This window comes from Ranitomeya variabilis, chromosome 6 (genome assembly GCF_051348905.1).
Source record: "Ranitomeya variabilis isolate aRanVar5 chromosome 6, aRanVar5.hap1, whole genome shotgun sequence".
Lineage (NCBI taxonomy): Eukaryota > Metazoa > Chordata > Amphibia > Anura > Dendrobatidae > Ranitomeya > Ranitomeya variabilis.
In genome coordinates this window covers 243,030,044-243,049,015 of record NC_135237.1, presented here as the reverse complement: position 1 = coordinate 243,049,015, position 18,972 = coordinate 243,030,044, and the positions used below count along the sequence as shown (strand labels likewise).

At 48.2% G+C, this 18,972-nt stretch overlaps 1 protein-coding gene across 1 annotated transcript in view; it reads left to right on the top strand.

Annotated features, from left to right (window-relative positions):
- Positions 1-18,972, top strand: part of LOC143782267 (uncharacterized) — a 310,572-nt gene that overhangs the window by 124,376 nt on the left and 167,224 nt on the right. Inside the window, exon 7 of the mRNA XM_077269539.1 lies at positions 2,994-3,116. Within this exon, the coding sequence (XP_077125654.1) occupies positions 2,994-3,116 (123 nt within the window). The remainder of the gene's footprint in view (positions 1-2,993; positions 3,117-18,972) is intronic.

Sequence of the window (18,972 nt, the reverse complement as noted above, 5' to 3'; positions counted from 1 at the left end):
TTCATCTGCCGCTCCTGCTCTGTAAATAAATACAGTAATTAAAAAAATAAAAATGGCGTGGGTTCCCCCTATTTTTGATAACCAGCCAGATAAAACTCACAGCTGGGGGCTGAAAGCCTCAGCTGTCAGCTTCAGTAAGGTTGGATATCAAGAATAGAGGGGTCCCCACGCCATATTTTTAAATTAATTAAAAGTGTGGGGTCCCCCCCACCATTTTTGACTACCAACCTTGCTAAAACTCACAGCTGGGGGCTTGTATTCTCAGGCTGGCAAGGGGCCATGGATGTTGACCCCTCCAGCTTGAAAATAGCAGCCCACAGCTACCTAGAAAAGGTACATCTAATAGATGCGTCAATTCTGTCGCTTTGCCCAGCTCTTTCCACTTGCTCTGTAGCGGCGGCAAGTGGGGTAATAGTTGTGGGGTTGATGTCACCAGTGACATGAAGCCCATGGCTTAGTAATGGGGAAGCGTCTACATGACGCCTATCCATTACTAATCCTATAGTTGTAATGTTAAAGACACAGCCAGAATAAAGTCTTTTATTTTAAAAAATGACACTCCTTTTAGTATTCTCAATTAAACCATACTTACTGCAACGGCTAATCCAAGCGAGGCCCTCGATCTCCTGTAATAAAAGTAAATTAAAAAAACAATATACTCATACCTGTCTGTCGTTCTATCCCACGCCGTAATCCATATGTGGGGGATACACAGTTTTAAGATCTGACCAACCCGGATGAAAACTACTGGTGAATGAGCTGCTTGGGAGCAGAGTTTCAGTGACTGGGGTGACATCATAGAGGTTGCCTCTGGTCACTGAGCTCCATTCCCAGCCGGGCTGAATTGCGATCAGATCCCTGCTAGCACAGTCACCGTCGGCGCTCACGGTGCTAGCGGGGATCTCGCAGAAGTCACCGCAGCTGATCGTTGCCGAGATCTGAATCTGAGCATGCGCCGCCCCAGCGGCCATTTTCCCAGAGGCCACCGCATTGCAGCAATGGAGCTGCGGGGGCCTCCAGGCTTTGACAAAATTCCGGCGGAGCACTGCCTCTCCAGCACAGAGCGCCGCTGCCACACAGAGCACCGCTACCGCAGCATTTGTAAGTATATTCAGACTATAAGACGCATCCCCATTTCCCCCCAAAAAAATTTGGGACAAGGTGCGTCTTATAGTCCGAATAAACGGTATATCAAGAAGGAACTAAAGAACTGTTACCTTTCTATATACTACAAGAAAAATATAAATTAGATGATGCAGACAGAGTTCGTAAAATCCGCATCAAAGCTATTGGAGAATGGCAAAAGTAAAAAAAAAAAAAAAAAAAAAGTTTTAAAAAATATGAAAAAAGGGGGCCCAATTTGCAGAATCTATTTTCTAAATCTTATGGCGTGATTAAATTCATACACATTATGTGTAGCTATTCTTTCTATGATGTCTTATACCGTATTTTTGGAGGATCTTTCCTTTTAACCCCTTTCTGACCTCGGACGGGATAGTACATTTTTTTGATCTTTTAATTCCGATTTTTGTGAGGCAGAATGACCAAAAACCAGCTATTCCTGAATTTCATTGGGGGGGGGGGGGGGGCATTTATACCGTTCCACGTTTGGTAAAATTGATAAAGCAGTTTTATTCTTCGGGTCAGTACGATTACAGCGATACCTCATTTAGATCTTTTTTTTGACCGCCCATGATGAACTATCCCCTCCCTGGGAATTATGTCCCAGGTCACCTTGACGGGATAGTGCGTCATATGGCAGAAAGGGGTTAAACTTTTACTTTTTTTTTTTCATATTTTTTTAAAACATTTGTTTTGGTTTTTTTACTTTTGCCATGCTTCAATAGCTTCCATGGGTGGCTAGAAGCTGGCACCACTCGATCGGCTCAGATCCCTCCTATGTAGCTAAATTACAGGCTTGCTATGCGCGCCGACCACAGGATGGCACTCACAGAATGCCGGCACCAACAACAATGGAGGTCTCAAGGAGACTTCTGGTTGTCATGCCGACATATCGCTGACCCCCGATCACGTGATGGGGGTCAGCGATGCTCTCATTTCCGGCCTGATGGCTGGAAGCGGTAGTCAAATGCTGCTGTCAGCGTTTGACAGCGGCATTTAACTAGCTAATAGCGACGGGGGGATCACGATTTAACCCGCCGCTATTGCGGGCTCACCGCTGAAGCCCGAATCAAAGCGGGGGGTTCTCACCTCGGACGTACTATCCCGTCCGAGGTCAGAAAGGGGTTAAAAAGAAAGATCCTCTAAAAATAGAAGACATCATAGAAAGAATAGCTAGGCATAATGTGTATGAATTTAATCACGCCATAAGATTGACAATAGATTTTGCAAATATGGCCCCCTGGAATAAAGAATTCACAACACCATTCACCTTGATCCCTCTAATCACAGGAGAGAAGGAAAGGGAAAAAGAAATGTAGGCTTGGAATACAAGAATGTGTTTTATTAAATGTAGAATTATTAGAAACCTATTTAGAAGTAAATATATTGTGTACTATTAGTGGATATAAAGTTGGTATAATTAATAGGTAATAGTATAGTATATATAACTGTTTAAACAGATAATTTTTTTTTTTTTTTTGAGAAAATAGACTATACAGCATTTACTCCTGTTTTTATCCTAGATTTGGATATACCCATTCCTTTACCCTTCTAACCCCCCTCCTTGCCCTTCCCGTCTCTCTCCCAGTACAATAAATACGTCTTAAGTATAGTAAAATATTGAGAGAAGATAAACTTAAAAGATAGAAGTGATATTCCACATGTACAGTTTGTAATTGTTAAAAAAACATTTTTTTGGGGGGAAAAATAAATAATCTTTTGAAAAAAAATGGCTAACATGGTACTAAACTGTTGTGAATATCTTTTTTTTTTTTTTTTTTTTTATTTGCTTTATATGTTAAACTTCATTTTATACTGTATACATCAGTGTGTATTGCTATTACAATTTCTTTACTTTCATCATTTTCTAGTGTAAACACCATCCTAAGCTTGATACTTTTGGACCATATATACCGACAGGTTCCAAAAAAATTGCAAAATTAAAAGAAATCTGCATTAATGTTGAAAAGGAATTTGGAAGACAAAAAATAAATGTAAGTTTTTGCATTTAATCAATTTTAAGTAAAATGCAGCAATTACTATGGAAACATATTTTTATTTATGAATTATCAATGCAGTTATGAAATTTTGTAGTAATTAGGCCTCTTCTAGACGGTTTTTCACCTTTCTGTACTCGACATATTAGACATACCGTATATACTCATGTATAAGCTGAGTTTTTCCAGCACCTTTTTTAGTGCTGAAAACGCCCCTATCAGCTGGTACACTAGTCACGGTCCAGAAAGCCAGCAGGGGAGGGAGCAGTGGATGCCAGGATACAGCGCACTCATAATACTCACCTACCAAGCACTCTCGGTGCTGGCACTGCATCTCATTCCGGCCCTTCAGCGCTTGCCTGCAGCTCTTCCTGTGCTGAGCGGTCACGTGGTACCGCTCATTAAGGTGAAGAATTTGGACGCGTCTCCACTCCCATAGCGGTGGAGCTCATATTCATCACCTTAATGAGCGGTACCACGTGACTGCTGAGCACAGGAAGAGCTGCAGGCAGGCGCCGGTGGCCGGAACGAGATGCAGTGCCTTGGTAGGTGAGTATGATGTTAGTTTTTTTTCTATAGGAAACATGCACACAGGGATAGGGGATAACGAGGCATGCATATATGGACGGAACCGGGGAGGATTTCATACCAGGTCAGGGAAGGGGGGCATGCAGGGAAGGGGAGAAATGCATACAGGGATGGGGAGGCATTCATACCAGGACAGGGAAGGGGGGGCATGCAGACAGGGGCAGGGAAGGGGAGAAATGCATACAGGGACAGGGATGGGGAGGCATGTATAGCAGGATAGGGATGAGGGGGCAATGCATACCCGCCTTATACTCGAGTCAATAAGCATACCCAGTTTTCCGTGGCAAAAGTAGGTGCCCCGGCTTAGTCTGGTCAGCTTATACTCTAGTATATATGGTATTTCCACGTATGTTCACATACTGCTTCTTTTTTATGCATTTTTCTTGGCAAAAAGTTTGGTATTTCTGCAATGAGTCGGGAATAAAATACATACTTTTTTTTTTTTTCCGTCTCCAAATTAAAGAGCCTGTATTGATTGTCCTTTGTTTTTTTTCTTTTTTACATTTACAATTTGTGATTCTTTACTCATTAACACCAAGAAGGAAAATCACAGGATCGATACTTGTAAATGACTAAAAATGGCAACCACATATTCAGAACATGTCAATATATTCAGCATTAAATATGAGCTTCACACCTAAAATTACAAGCACTTCCAGACCTTAGCATGCTATCTATCAATGAGGTTTTTTGAGATTGTCTGAGGAAGGTTTTGTCACTCTAAATGCACTTGGGCAAATCATCAAGATCTGCTGCTGGCAGCTCTTTATATAATTTCTGACAATCAATTAGGCCACGCAGGCTATACTAGCAACATGTGACCTGAGATCGTTAGAACAAAAAAAATGGCTTCTGGGAAACTTTCACTATAAACTTGCCCTTTGATTACTCATCAAATGCCCCCCAAACACGGTAGGTCACCACAGTGAGTTCCTCCACAGTATCCTCCACACGCACTGTATGATGACCTTACTGTACCCCCAGCCCCACAGGCAAAGTATGGAGACACCCCACACAGTATGATGCTCCCTGTGATCCCCACACAGCCCTCCACACAGAATAATTGGCCCCACATAGTCCTCCATGCAGCATAATGGGCCCCACATACAGTACCAAGTATAAGCACCCAGATTTTGCCAGTGGGCCAGAGTTTGACATTTATGTTCTAAATAGTGAATAATATAAGATGTTTTTAGAATTTTGTTTGCATTTCTCATTTACATATTACAGAAGCACTCCCATCAAAGTTTGTATCCTCTTAATATATTGCAGTCATCATATTATATAGCACTGTGTACTTTTACAATTGCTCATTTTGTTTTTCTACCCAGTAAATTCTTCTTTCTCCTTTGCCTAATTGGGGACACAGGACCACGGGTGTATGCTGCTGTGACTAGAAGGCTGACACTAAGTGAATACAAAAAAAGTTGGCTCCTCCTCTGCAGTATACACCCACACACTAGCTCTAGCTAAACCAGTTCTTGCTTAGTGTCTGTAGGAGGCACATGGGTCTGCTATTCAGACCACAATTTTATTTTTAATTTTTTACTTTTTAATTTTTTTCTTCTAATGGATTACTGGGGTGACAGATCCTTTCAGGGTTCCGATCTCCCCAAACCAACAGGTGGGAATGTGGAGTGTCGCCTCCACGTACACCCTCCTGCAGCGTTAAAAGGTATTCCCGAGCTTCTTTAGGGGTGACTGTTCCCTTCAGGGTTTCGATCTCCTCACACCAACAATGGACTAGAACATGGAGTGTCGTTTCCATGTACCCTCTTCTGAGCCATTCTTATTTCAGCCGGACCAACAGCCCTGCTCCATCCTAAGGGAGTCAACCCTGACAAACAGTGGCAATGGAAGGAGGCGGATGGTTCCTCTCCACCTTGCAGACAACGGGATGTTGGATGGAGGGTTCTCGGCACAGTCCACATTGCAACAACGCTGAAGCCCAGTCATCCGCGGCGGCGCCATGCCGGGACACGCACCGCTGGTAAGAGAATCCAGGTCGGCAGTGGGCCCCTGCAGCAGATTCCCAGTTCGAGCGCCTGTCATATGTGGGAGTGAAAAATGGGCCTTGTATGGGACACCTTCGGTGTCTGGGCAGAATTATGTGCACAGGGTGCCTGGACCCCACACGTGGCGAGCACCCCAAGAGCTGCCCTCAGCGCAAACATGACTTAAAAGATCCTGCAGGCATTTGTATCAGAGTTCCTCTGATTGTATCTGGCTGCAGCGCGCTCCACCGTGGCGTCCCCCTCCCTAGGGTAACGTTCCTGCCGGCCGCAGAAATTTAGGCCTCGGTTTGGGCCTATACAAGGAGCAATCTGAGGTTCCGCCCACCGGAAGATGCTGTGCCTGTAGCCCTGTCCCCAAAATGGCGCTTCTCGCTCACTGGGAGATTTCCGCATGCCACAACTCCCGAGGGCCTTCTTTTTCCACCTGGCCGGCCCTCCTCAGCTGGTATGGTGCCATGAGATCCCAAGAGAGATTGGAGGGAAGGTTTAAGGTACCGTTACACTGAACGACTTACCAACGATCACGACCAGCGATACGACCTGGCCGTGATCGTTGGTAAGTCGTTGTGTGGTCGCTGGGGAGCTGTCACAGACAGCTCTCTCCAGCGACCAACGATCAGGGGAACGACTTCGGCATCGTTGAAACTGTTTTCAACGATGCCGAAGTCCCCCTGCAGCACCCGGGTAACCAGGGTAAATATCGGGTTACTAAGCACGGCCCTGCACTTAGTAACCCGATATTTACCCTGGTTACAAGTGAACACATCGCTGGATCGGCGTCACACACGCCGATCCAGCGATGACAGCGGGTGATCAGCGACGAAATAAAGTTCTGGACTTCTAGCTCCGACCAGCGATATCACAGCGGGATCCAGATCGCTGCTGCGTGTCAAACACAACGAGATCGCTATCCAGGACGCTGCAACGTCACGGATCGTCGTCGTTCTCGCTGCAAAGTCGCTTAGTGTGAAGGTACCTTAAGATTAAACAGGTGTTGAAGTTCCTGCAAAAGGGGTTAGACATGGGTCTAGCCACGAGTACTGAGTTCAGGTGTCGGCGGTTGGTACTCTGTATAATTATAATCTAGCAGGCAAGTACTTGGTTGCCAGATTAATTAAGGCAGGGGGTGGTTCCGTGGGATCTAAATCTGTTGCTAACAGCGTTGACGGAGGCCCCATTTGAACCTATTTAGGAATCCCCGATAGAATTTTTATCTTTTAAAACAGCCCTTTTAGTTGCACTGACTTCGGCCCGGCGGATTAGTGATCTGCAGGCCCTCTAGACTGCTTCCATACACTCAGTTTAGGGAGGATAGAGTTGTTTTGAAGCCGGAACCCTTCTAACTGCTAACGGTGGCTTCAAAATTCCACAGACTGCAGGAAATAGTCTTTTTTTTTTGCTCTAACCCTACCAATCAAAAGGAGAAAAAGCTCCATTCATTAGCTGTTAGAAGGTGTTTACTTAGTTATATTTCAGTAACTTATCTTCGGAAGAAGGAAAATTCTTTATTTGTATCTTTTCAGGGGGTTAGGAAGGGGTTTAGAGTCTCTAAAAGCATCTTAGCTAGGTGGGTCAGGGAGGCAATTTCTTTGGCCTATACAGCAGGTGGCGCGGCAGTTCCGATGGGCCTAAAGGCTCACTCCACATGAGCCATAGCGACATCCTGGGCAGAGAGGTCGGAAGTGTTGATTGAGGACAAGCGTAAGGTGGCTACGTGGTCTTCTCCATCCCCGTTTTTTAAACATTATAGGCTGGATTTGGGTGACTCCTCCAATCTCACATTTGGGAGAAGGGTGCTTGAGGCTGTAGTCCCTCCCTAGTTTCTTTACATTTCTGTAATTCTCTTGTGGTGCTGTCATGGGAGACCGAATAAATGCTTAGCTACTTACCCGTAGCAGTGTTTTTCGGAGCCCATAACAGCACCCTTATATTCCCTCCCTTCACTTGTGGGTGAGCATTCTTTGGGGCTTTGGAAGTTTCTACACGTGTGAAAGTTATTTAGTTTAAAGATGTTGTATATATTTTGTTACTAACCTAGTAGGTCCCATCATGCTATGTAATCCAACTGATGCGGGAGAGAGGTGCCGCCCTTTTTATGTCTGTAGGTTTCCTGTCCCTGAAGTCAGATTCCCCCTCTCGTAGTGCTGTCACGGCTCTGAAATACACAGCTACCGGTAAGTAGCTAAGCATTTTCCTGGCTTCGGGCTCGGCACTCCTCCCTTTTTTGCCATGGTGTGGGTATTTAATGCTATGGTATCTTGGGCCGATACTCTGAGCAGGACCATACAGGACACTGTCCTTCTTTTGGAAGCAGCAGAACTTTCCAATCAGATCTCCTTGGCCAGGGTTAATCTCTTGCACGCGTTCCTACGCTCTGCTCTATGCTGTGCTTACATCCGCAACTGCCATCACCTTCCGATGGACACTGTGGTTCAGGGATGGCGAACGGACGCTGCGTCCAAAAAGAAAGGAAAAAAAGACCTTGACGTCTCTGCTCGACCAGATCGGGTGCTTATTCAGCAAGAAGCTGTATTAGCTTATACAGGTCCTTCTCAAAAAATTAGCATATAGTGTTAAATTTCATTATTTACCATAATGTAATGATTACAATTAAACTTTCATATATTATAGATTCATTATCCACCAACTGAAATTTGTCAGGTCTTTTATTGTTTTAATACTGATGATTTTGGCATACAACTCCTGAAAACCCAAAAAACCTGTCTCAATAAATTAGCATATTTCACCCGGCCAATCAAATAAAAGTGTTTTTTAATAACAAACAAAAAAACCATCAAATAATAATGTTCAGTTATGCACTCAATACTTGGTCGGGAATCCTTTGGCAGAAATGACTGCTTCAATGCGGCGTGGCATGGAGGCAATCAGCCTGTGACACTGCTGAGATGTTATGGAGGCCCAGGATGCTTCAATAGCGGCCTTAAGCTCATCCAGAGTGTTGGGTCTTGCGTCTCTCAACTTTCTCTTCACAATATCCCACAGATTCTCTATGGGGCTCAGGTCAGGAGAGTTGGCAGGCCAATTGAGCACAGTAATACCATGGTCAGTAAACCATTTACCAGTGGTTTTGGCACTGTGAGCAGGTGCCAGGTCGTGCTGAAAAATGAAATCTTCATCTCCATAAAGCATTTCAGCCGATGGAAGCATGAAGTGCTCCAAAATCTCCTGATAGCTAGCTGCATTGACCCTGCCCTTGATGAAACACAGTGGACCAACACCAGCAGCTGACATGGCACCCCACACCATCACTGACTGTGGGTACTTGACACTGGACTTCAGGCATTTTGGCATTTCCTTCTCCCCAGTCTTCCTCCAGACTCTGGCACCTTGATTTCCGAATGACATGCAAAATTTGCTTTCATCAGAAAAAAGTACTTGGGACCACTTAGCAACAGTCCAGTGCTGCTTCTCTGTAGCCCAGGTCAGGCGCTTCTGCCGCTGTTTATGGTTCAAAAGTGGCTTTACCTGGGGAATGCGGCACCTGTAGCCCATTTCCTGCACACGCCTGTGCACGGTGGCTCTGGATGTTTCCACACCAGACTCAGTCCACTGCTTCCTCAGGTTCCCCAAGGTCTGGAATCGGTCCTTCTCCACAATCTTCCTCAGGGTCCGGTCACCTCTTCTCGTTGTACAGCGTTTTCTGCCACATTGTTTCCTTCCAACAGACTTACCATTGAGGTGCCTTGATACAGCACTCTGGGAACAGCCTATTTGTTGAGAAATTTCTTTCTGGGTCTTACCCTCTTGCTTGAGGGTGTCAATGATGGCCTTCTTGACATCTGTCAGGTCGCTAGTCTTACCCATGATGGGGGTTTTGAGTAATGAACCAGGCAGGGAGTTTTTAAAAGCCTCAGGTATCTTATGCATGTGTTTAGAGTTAATTAGTTGATTCAGAAGATTAGGGTAATAGGTCGTTTAGAGAACCTTTTCTTGATATGCTAATTTATTGAGACAGGTTTTTTGGGTTTTCAGGAGTTGTATGCCAAAATCATCAGTATTAAAACAATAAAAGACCTGACAAATTTCAGTTGGTGGATAATGAATCTATAATATATGAAAGTTTAATTGTAATCATTACATTATGGTAAATAATGAAATTTAACACTATATGCAAATTTTTTGAGAAGGACCTGTATATGATGCTATAGGAGAAAACAAAATTCCCTCCCTAGCAAAAGTCTAGGCATCCTTTCCTAGGCAAAGTCTATTCCTATCTTGTCATATCTGGCTCTTTCATGACGAATGAGCCAACCTCCTGGTGTCTTTCATTCAAGACAGTGTTTACTCCCTGCCTACAACATGGTTCAAACATGGAGAAAGAAGCACGGAGCGGTATGGCCCATCCTGGGCCTGAAGCTACTCAACGTAGAAGAGGGAGTTCGCTAGCATCCATTGACATACGGGATGCTTAACTTCATATTCCGATTTTTGCCCCTCACCAGAAGTTCCTGCGCTTCGCAGTTTGCGAAGAGCATTTCCAGTTCACAGCCTTGCCTTTCGGACTTGCCACCGCTCCCATAGTGTTCACAAAGGTCATGGCGCCGGTCATGGCCGTTCTCCACTATCGGGGCTTGGTTGTTTTGCTATACTTAAAAGACCTCTTGATCAAGGCACTGTCTTTCCAGGCCTGCGCGGAGTGCGTACATGTCACTCTAGATGCTCTTTCTCGCCTGGGCTGGTTAATAAATCTAAACAAGTCCTCTCGCATTCCGGCTCAGCAGATATTCTTTCTAGGAATGCTCCTGGGCAACTCCCAAGGATTGGTGATTCTCCTTCGACAATGTCCTAGCCCTGCACTTTGTCGCCCATTCCCTTGTTCCATCCGTTTCGGCATGAGGGTCCTGGAGAGAATGGTAACAGCAACGGAAGCTGTTCCTTTAGCCCAGCTAACACCTCCGCCCTCTTCAGCATGCGCTTTTGGCGACCTGGGACAAGAATCTGTTCTCCCTCGACCGGTTGTGCTGTCTGTCAATGCGGGTCAGGCAAGCAACCAAGCAGTGGAATCTGCGGGCCTCCTTCAACCAGGGAAATTCCTTTCTTCCAGTTCAATTGCTAGTGGTCACTACCGACGCCAGTCTCCTCGGCTGGGGAGCTGCCTTCCGTTACCACACTGCCCAGGGGAGTTGGTCTTCTTGGGAGACGCGTCCTCCGATCAACGTTCTGGAGATTCGAGCGATCTGGTTATCCCTGCGATAGTTCCACCATCTTATAGCGGGTCGCCCCGTCCGGATTCAGTCGGACAATGCCATAGCTGTGGCATATATCAATCATCAGGGGCATCCGTAGCTGGTCGGCAATGCGCGAGGTAGTTCACATCCTCTGCTGGGCTGAAAAATACCATTCGGTCATTTCAGCAGTTCACATTCCAGTCGTGGAAAACTGGGCGGCAGACTTCCTCAGCTGCCAAGGTCTCGCCTCAGGAGAGTGGGCTCTTCATCCGAAGGTTTTCCACCAGAAATGTCTGTGCTGGGGGACTCCAGATGTGGACCTAATGGGGTTCAGGTTAAACGCCATGGTCCAAGAGTTTGCAGCTTGCTCTCGGATTCCCGGGTCCATCTGGACGGACGCACTGGTCCTTCCATGGCTTCAGTTTTGTCTCCCATACGTATTTCCACTGATTGTGTTGATACCGAGAGTCGTCAGGAAGATCAAAGCGGAGGGGGTTCCGGTGATCCTGATCGCTACGGACTGGCCACGCAGGGCGTGGTACGCGGAGTTGGGGCATCTCGTCGCTGATGTGCCCTGGCGACTGCCGTATCGACCAGATCTTCTTTCCCAGGGTCCGATTTGCCACCAGAACTCAGTGGCCCTGTGTTTAACGGCTTGGCCATTAAATCCTGGGTCCTAATCCATGCTGGCCTTTCCCAATCAGTGGTTTCCACCATGATTAGCGCCCGGAAAACTACATCGTATATGTCACTGCACATGGAAGGCTTTTTTTCTCATGGTGCAGATATCGCGGGCGTCCTCCTCTGCTCTTCTCCATATAATAATATAATTCCTTCCCGATAATTGCAGTATGTACTGTATATACATCATGGTTGCGAAACAATTCCCAATCGATGCAGTATATATACATCACATCCTACGTGCACTGGCGATGGTATCGCAAAAACATCATCTTGTTCCGCAAAAAAAAAAAAAAAATAAAGCTGCCATACAGCTCCAACAGCGGAAAATAGTTATAGCTCTCAAATATAAAGCAATGCAAAAATTAGTTTTTCTAGAATTTTTTTTTTTTTGTGTGTAAAAGCACCAAAGCCTAAAAAACCCTATATAAATATGGTATCGTTGTAATAGTACTGACTCAAAGAATAAAACTGTCTTATCAATTGTACCACATGCGGAATGATCAAAAAGTGGTGTGGCCTAAAATGATACCAATAAAAATGACAACTCATGCCACAAAAACACAAGCAGTCTCATGACTGTCTGACAAAATATGGAAAAGTTATAGCTATCAAAATGGCGATGCAAAAACTTGTTTTTTAAATATTGTCTTTTTATGTGTGACTTCAGCTAAACAGAAAAACACAATATAAACCTGGTATCGCTGTAATCACACCAACCCGAAGAATAAAGTAGTCTAATCCCTTACACTGCACCAGGAACTAAGTAAAAAAGTAAAACTAACCCTTTCCCGACACACTCCGTAAATGTACTGCTCTGCGTGAGCTGCATTCCTTCAAACCGCGGTATATTTACAGTAGAACGATTGTCCGGGCTCACGCTGAGTGGTGCGGCGATTTGATGCAGATGTCAGCTCTGTGTTAGAGCTGACATCCCTCAGCAGAGCCCATTATCGGTGCGAGCATTGATCATGTGCTTTTAACCCCTCTGATGCTGCTGTCAGTAGTCACAGCGACAGAGGAGCATCGCGCAGGGAGGGGGGCTCCCTGCATGCTTCCCTCAGAAAAACGCGATGCGATCACGCTGTTCTGATGGTCTCCATGGAGACCCCCAGCGCAGTTCCATCAGGACAGAGGTGCGATCGGGTTGTTTTGATGGTCTTCATGGAGGCCTCCGGCCGCAAGAAGACCGTGGGGTACTGTATGTAAAGTGGATTGTGAGCGGCTGCTGAGAACAGGCGCTGACATGCCTTCTTCTCTGCCTGTCAGATGCTGAAGTGATACTCTGCAGTGCAGAGTATCAGATGAGCGATCTAACACCATACAGTGATGTCCCAGGAAGGGACAATGTTTAAAAAAAAAAAAATAAATTTGTGTAAAAATATATTTTATTAAATCCCCCAAAGAAAGAAATAGAACAAATATTTCTCTATCGCCTCATTGGGGGACACCGGAACCATGGGTGTGTGCTGCTGCCACTAGGAGGCTGACACTATGCACAAAAAAAGTTGGCTCCTCCTCTGCAGTGTACACCACACCGACTGGCATTATGAACTTCAGTTTAGCTTAGTGTCAGTAGGAAGTGGACACAGGTCTTTCATTAGACCCTTATCTACCTCCAATGTGCGTCTTTTTTTTTTTTTTTCAGGTTTTCCGGAGGGATACAGTGTGAAGTCACAACTGTAATCCCACATTACGGACTGAGTACGGTGTGTACTGCCACCCCGTATCCTCATAGCTCCGACAGCAGGACCAAGACTCGCCCACCAGAGCCTGTCGGTTGAGGAGACGAGGACGTCCATCACCAGCTCCCCGGACGTCTCATACCTTCCTCGCATTAAGGTCAGTAACGGACGACGTGGGATGTTTTATGTGAGTATTTCCCCCACCAGTCCCAGATTAGGCAAAGAGGGAGCAGACGTTAATAAGAGGTCCCCCTGGATTTTTTATTTTACTAAAGGGTGCAGAGTTTTTCCCAGGCTACCTTGGCTTGGTTGTCGCTTCTTGTGGCCATCGGCGGTCGCAGGGGGCAGGGATCTTCGCTGCAGGCAGCCATTGCAGGCACAGTTCCCCTCATCCGCGCGGCGGCCTTTGGAGGCAGCCGCGTCTCCCCCTTTTCCCTGCGGCCGCACTGCCTTCTCGGCGTGGCTGCCTTTGCAGGCAGCCGCGCTGCTCCTTTATCCGGCGGCCACATGGTCTTTCCCGGCGCGGCAGCCTTTGCAGGCAGCGGCGCTGCTTCTTCGCCCCCGGCGTCCACACTGTTCCGGCGCCGCGGCTTTCTCCGGCGGCCGCCGGCCTTTAATTTAGGCCCTGGCTTTAGCCCGGGCCTACTTCCGGTGCCACGACTCTGCCCACTTCCTTTTCTCTCGGGCGGGCTTTTCTCTCGCCCGACTGTCATAGCCTGCCCACCGGCGCCATCTTGGTGCTCCTGTACAGGCGGTTTAGCTCTGCCCACCATTCCTGTGCCACTGCAGGAAGCATTTCGGCGCCCTACAAGAGCGCGATTCCTGGCGTCCACACCTCCCTTGCGGTCGACATCTCCCTGCTGTTGCCCACACCAAGCACCGAACCCGGAAACCTTCTCTGACTGAATTCCTTGAGCATCTTCTAGCCGTGCAGTGGACACCAAATCGTCTGCCGTGAGTAGCTCTGCACTGCAGACTGACACTCTCCTCTGCCCTCCTGTCCCCTAACCTTCTGGCATTTGTCAGGGACCCGTTCGTCATGTGTAATTCTAAGGGAGGTCGCTCTTGCTCTCCTACTTCTTCCTCTACTTCCTCTGCCTTAGTCAAACACTGTGTGTTCGTCTTGTAACTGCAAACTTCCCTCAGGTCAGTCCTCTCCCCTCTGTCAGGCCTGCAGCTACCCCACTATGCCCACTGTCCAGGATCCCCCAGCTGCCCCGCTTGAGTGAAGCCCCGCTCCAGTTTGGACTTCTGTCACAATCGGTAGCGGACCTAACACTGGTGTCACAGGCCCTTGTCTCCGTGCTTGATAAATTACCCCTACAGGCCGCCGCAGTAGCCAGCAGGTCGCCCCAACCGAGCCTTCCACTATAGGCCACAAAAGATCCAGACAGGAACGCCGGTCTGATTCCTCTTCCCGTTCCATCTCGCCTCACGGTCCTTCTCTGCGGTCGACTTCCCCCCCGGTCCTCCTCCCCTGAGTCAGGCGAGGCGTTCTCTGATGCTCCTTCGGAGGATAATTTGGAGCTGGACTCGAACCAAATCGCTAGCATTGAGGGATATGGTTCAGATTCTCATTGGAGCAATCAATCAGACCTGTGGCATCAAAGATTTCTCTACGGAACCCGCAGATCAGGCGGTTTCGTTTAGACGGTCCAAACCACCTCCCAAGGTTTTCGCTCCTCATCCTGAATTTGATCAGCTTCTGGCCAGAGAAAGGGAGAATCCTACCAGACGTTTTCAAAGAGGAAAGCGCCTTGGCGTCTTATATCACTTTCCTCTGGATCTCATCGCCAACTGGACTTCACCCTCTGTGGATCCTCCCGTCTCTAGACTTTCCACCCACACAGCCCTTCTGCTGTCCGGAGTGGTATCTCTGAAAGTTTCCAACGACAGGATTATTGAATCCTTTGTGAAGTCGGCTTTCGAAGCGGCGGCTTCTTCCCTTATGCCGGCCTTTGCTTCCGCCTGGGTTTCGAAGTCTGTATCCGAATGGGCCAATCAACTCCGTCGGGGCATTCTGGCTGGAGCTCCACCAGAGCAGGGGAATATTTGGTTTCCGCTTCCCTGGACGGCGCGTCTTGTGCTTCTCAGGCGTCTAGTAATGTTGCCATACGTCGCACCGTTTGGCTCAAAGGCTGGCAAGAGGATCTATCATCAAAAAAAGTCCCTTACCAGCCTGCCTTTTCAAGGATCACGTCTTTTCGGTTCCAAGCCTGACAAAATTTTTAAGGATGCCACCGGGGGCACAAGTTCCCTTCTTCCACAGTCAAAACCTCGCCGCCCTCCTCCTAGGCGTCAATTTCGGTCCTTTCGTCGTTTCGCGGCATCTGATTCCTTTTCCCACCGGCACGTCAAGAGAAGAAGGTATCCTTTAGACCCACTCCTTCCTCGCATTCTCGCTACTCCCAAGGAATATCTTCCAGGTCTAGGACTGGAAGATCCAGCTCGGCATGACTCACGACAAGACCCCAGACCACTTCCCAGGCTGGTCGCCCATCTTCTCTTCTTCAGAGACATCTGGATCTCCTCAGTAGAGGACGCTTGGGTCAGGGAAGTAGTATCCTCAGGATACAAAATAGTTCATTTCATGGCCCCGGGATTATTTCTTCGACTCCCGACCTCCAAGAGATCCTGCTCTAGTTCAGGGTTTCTCAGCAGCCATCGCTTCTCTCCTCAAATCTGGGGTAATCGTTCCCGTCCCAGAAAAAGAACGGTTCACAGGTGTCTATAAAATTCTTTTTGTGGTACCGAAAAAAGACGGCAGAGTTCGTCCCATTCTGGATCTGAAATTGCTGAACAAGAGGGTTCATCTGAGACATTTCAGGATGGAATCCCTTCTTCCAGTAATTGCTTCCATGGAGGCTCAGGAATTTCTGTGCTCCATAGACATCCAGGACGCCTACCTCCATGTCCCGATATTCCCGGAACATCACCGATTTCTGCGTTTTGCAGTACTTCAGGAGCATTTTCAGTTTGTCGCCCTGCCGTTCGGTCTCGCAACCGCTCCCAGGGTTTTCACGAAGATCATGGCAGCGCTGATGGCCATCTTGAGGGTCAGGGGCCTGTTGTTGTTTTTTTTTTTTCCGTACCTCGACGACATCCTCATCAAGGCCCCGTCCTTTTCTCAGGCTCACGAAAGTCTGCCCATTGTCCTCAACACTCTAGCCCGTTTCGGGAGGCTTGTCAACAGGAAGAAATCCTGTCTTGTTCCTTCTCAGCGCCTCGTTTTTCTGGGCATGCTCTTCGACACTCATCAGACCAGAGTCTTAATTCCTGCAGACAAGAGATCCATCCTTCTTCGGGAGGTTCGCTTGCTCCAGGGTCCTCTGCTTCCCTCCTTCCGATCGGCCATGAAGGTTCTGGGGAGGATGGTGGCAACATTGGAAGCGATTCCCTTCACCCAATTTCACTCAAGACCTCTTCAGCAGGCTATTCTATCACAGTGGGACAAGTCTGTCTTCTCCCTGGATCGTCCGATTCGGCTTTCTCCCCGGTCAAACGATCCCTCAACTGGTGGTTGTCACCTCTCATATCCCAGGGCAGGTCCTTCCTTCCAGTTTACTTGCAGGTGGTTGACGACGGGCGCCAGCCTGCTCGACTGGGGTGCGGTGTTTCGTCACCTGACTGTTCGGAGTCGCTGGTGGGCGCAGGAGTCATCTCTGCCGATCAATGTCCTCAAGATTCTGTTTTTTCTTCACTGGGAAAGGATTCTCAAGGGTCTGCCAATTCGAATCCAGACGGACAATGCCACAGCAGTGGCATATGTCAACCACCAGGGGGGGACTCGGAGCTCTCTGGCCTCGGCCGAGGTATCCAAGAACCTCATTTGGGCAGAGGCAACGGTTGCGGTGATATACGCGGTGTATATCCCCGGCGTGGACAATCGGGCCGCCGACTTCCTCAACCGCGAGGGCCTCGCGGCAGGGGAATGATCCTTGTATCAGGAGGTCTTCCATCAGATTTGTCTTCAATGGGGGACTCCGGATATGGACCTCACGGCGTCCCGAATCAACAGGAGGGTCCCTCGGTTCGTCTCCAGGTCCCGCGATCATTCTCGCAGTGGGTGTCGATGCTCTGGCCATTCCTTGATTGCAATTCGTGCCCCCCTATATATTTCCACCCCTTCCCCTGCTTCCCAAGCTGCTAAAGATCAAGGCGGAAGGGGTGCCGGTCATTCTGATCGCCCCGGATTGGCCCAGGAGATCTTGGTTTGCAGAGACCGTTAATCTTCTCGTGGACGCCCCCTGGCGGCTTCCAGACAGACCCGATCTGCTGTCTTAGGGTCCGATCTGCCATCCGAATTCTCGGTCGCTCAGTTTAACGGCGTGGCTGTTGAGACCGCAGTTCTAAGAGCGTCTGGCCTTTCGGATTGGGTGATTCACGCTATGATCCAGGCTAGGAAGCCTTCGTCTTCCAGGATCTACTATCGTACTATTTCCACCCCTTCCCCTGCTTCCCAAGCTGCTAAAGATCAAGGCAGAAGGGGTGCTGGTCATTCTGATCACCCCGGATTGGCCCAGGAGATCTTGGTTTGCAGAGACCGTCAATCTTCTTGTGGACGCCCCCTGGCGGCTTCCAGACAGACCCGATCTGCTGTCTTAGGGTCCGATCTGCCATCCGAATTCTCGGTCGCTCAGTTTAACGACGTGGCTGTTGAGACCGCAGTTCTAAGAGCGTCTGGCCTTTCGGATCGGGTGATTCACGCTATGATCCAGGCTAGGAAGCCTTCGTCTTCCAGGATCTACTATCGTACCTGGAAGGCTTACTTCCGTTGGTGCGAGTCCAACCACGTTTCACCCATGTCCTTTTCCCTTCCATTTTGGCCTTCCTTCAGGCAGGACTGGATGCGGGCCTTGCCCTTAGTTCCCTAAAGGGCCAGGTTTCTGCGTTATCTATCCTCTTCCAGAAGACGCGATCTTCTCGGCCACAGGTCAAGACCTTCCTTCAGAGAGTAGCCCATGCTGTCCCTCCGTACAGGGCTTCTGTGGCTTCATGGGATGTTAATCTTGTGCTGGAGGTTCTGAGGGGTTCCCCCTTTGAGCCTCTCAGGGAGGTCTCCCTGTCCGTTCTATCTTGGAAGGTGGCTTTTCTTGTGGCCATCACCTCTATCCGTCCTTTTTCCGAGTTGGCGGCCCTTTCTTGCCGACCTCCTTTTCTGGTTATCCACCAGGACAAGGTGGTCCTGAGGCCTCCGCCTTCATTCCTTCCTAAGGTGGTTTCCACCTTTCACCTCAACGAGGACATTGTTCTACCTTCCTTTTGTCCAGCTCCGACTCCTCCTCTGGAGCGATCGTTGAACAAGCTGGACCTCGTCAGGGCGGTGAGGATCTACCTGGCTAGAACAGCCTCTTTCCGGGAGATGGATTCTCTTTTCTGTCATTCCTGATGGCACGCGTAGGGGCCTGCCGGCTTCCAATGTGACTGTTGCTCGCTGGATCAGAATGGCAATTTTGGAGGCTTACCGGGTCAAGAACAGAGTGCCCCTCCCGGGATTAAGGCTCACTCTACCCTGGCAGTCAGCTCCTACTGGGCGGTGAACCACAGGGCTTCCGCCCTATAGCTTTGCAAAGCGGCAACCTGTTCTTCCATCCACACTTTTGCCAAATTTTACAAGGTCCATACCTACGCTTCGGGTGACTCCAGCCTAGGCAGAAGGATCTTGCAGGCGGCAGTGGTGAGTCCTCTGACCTGA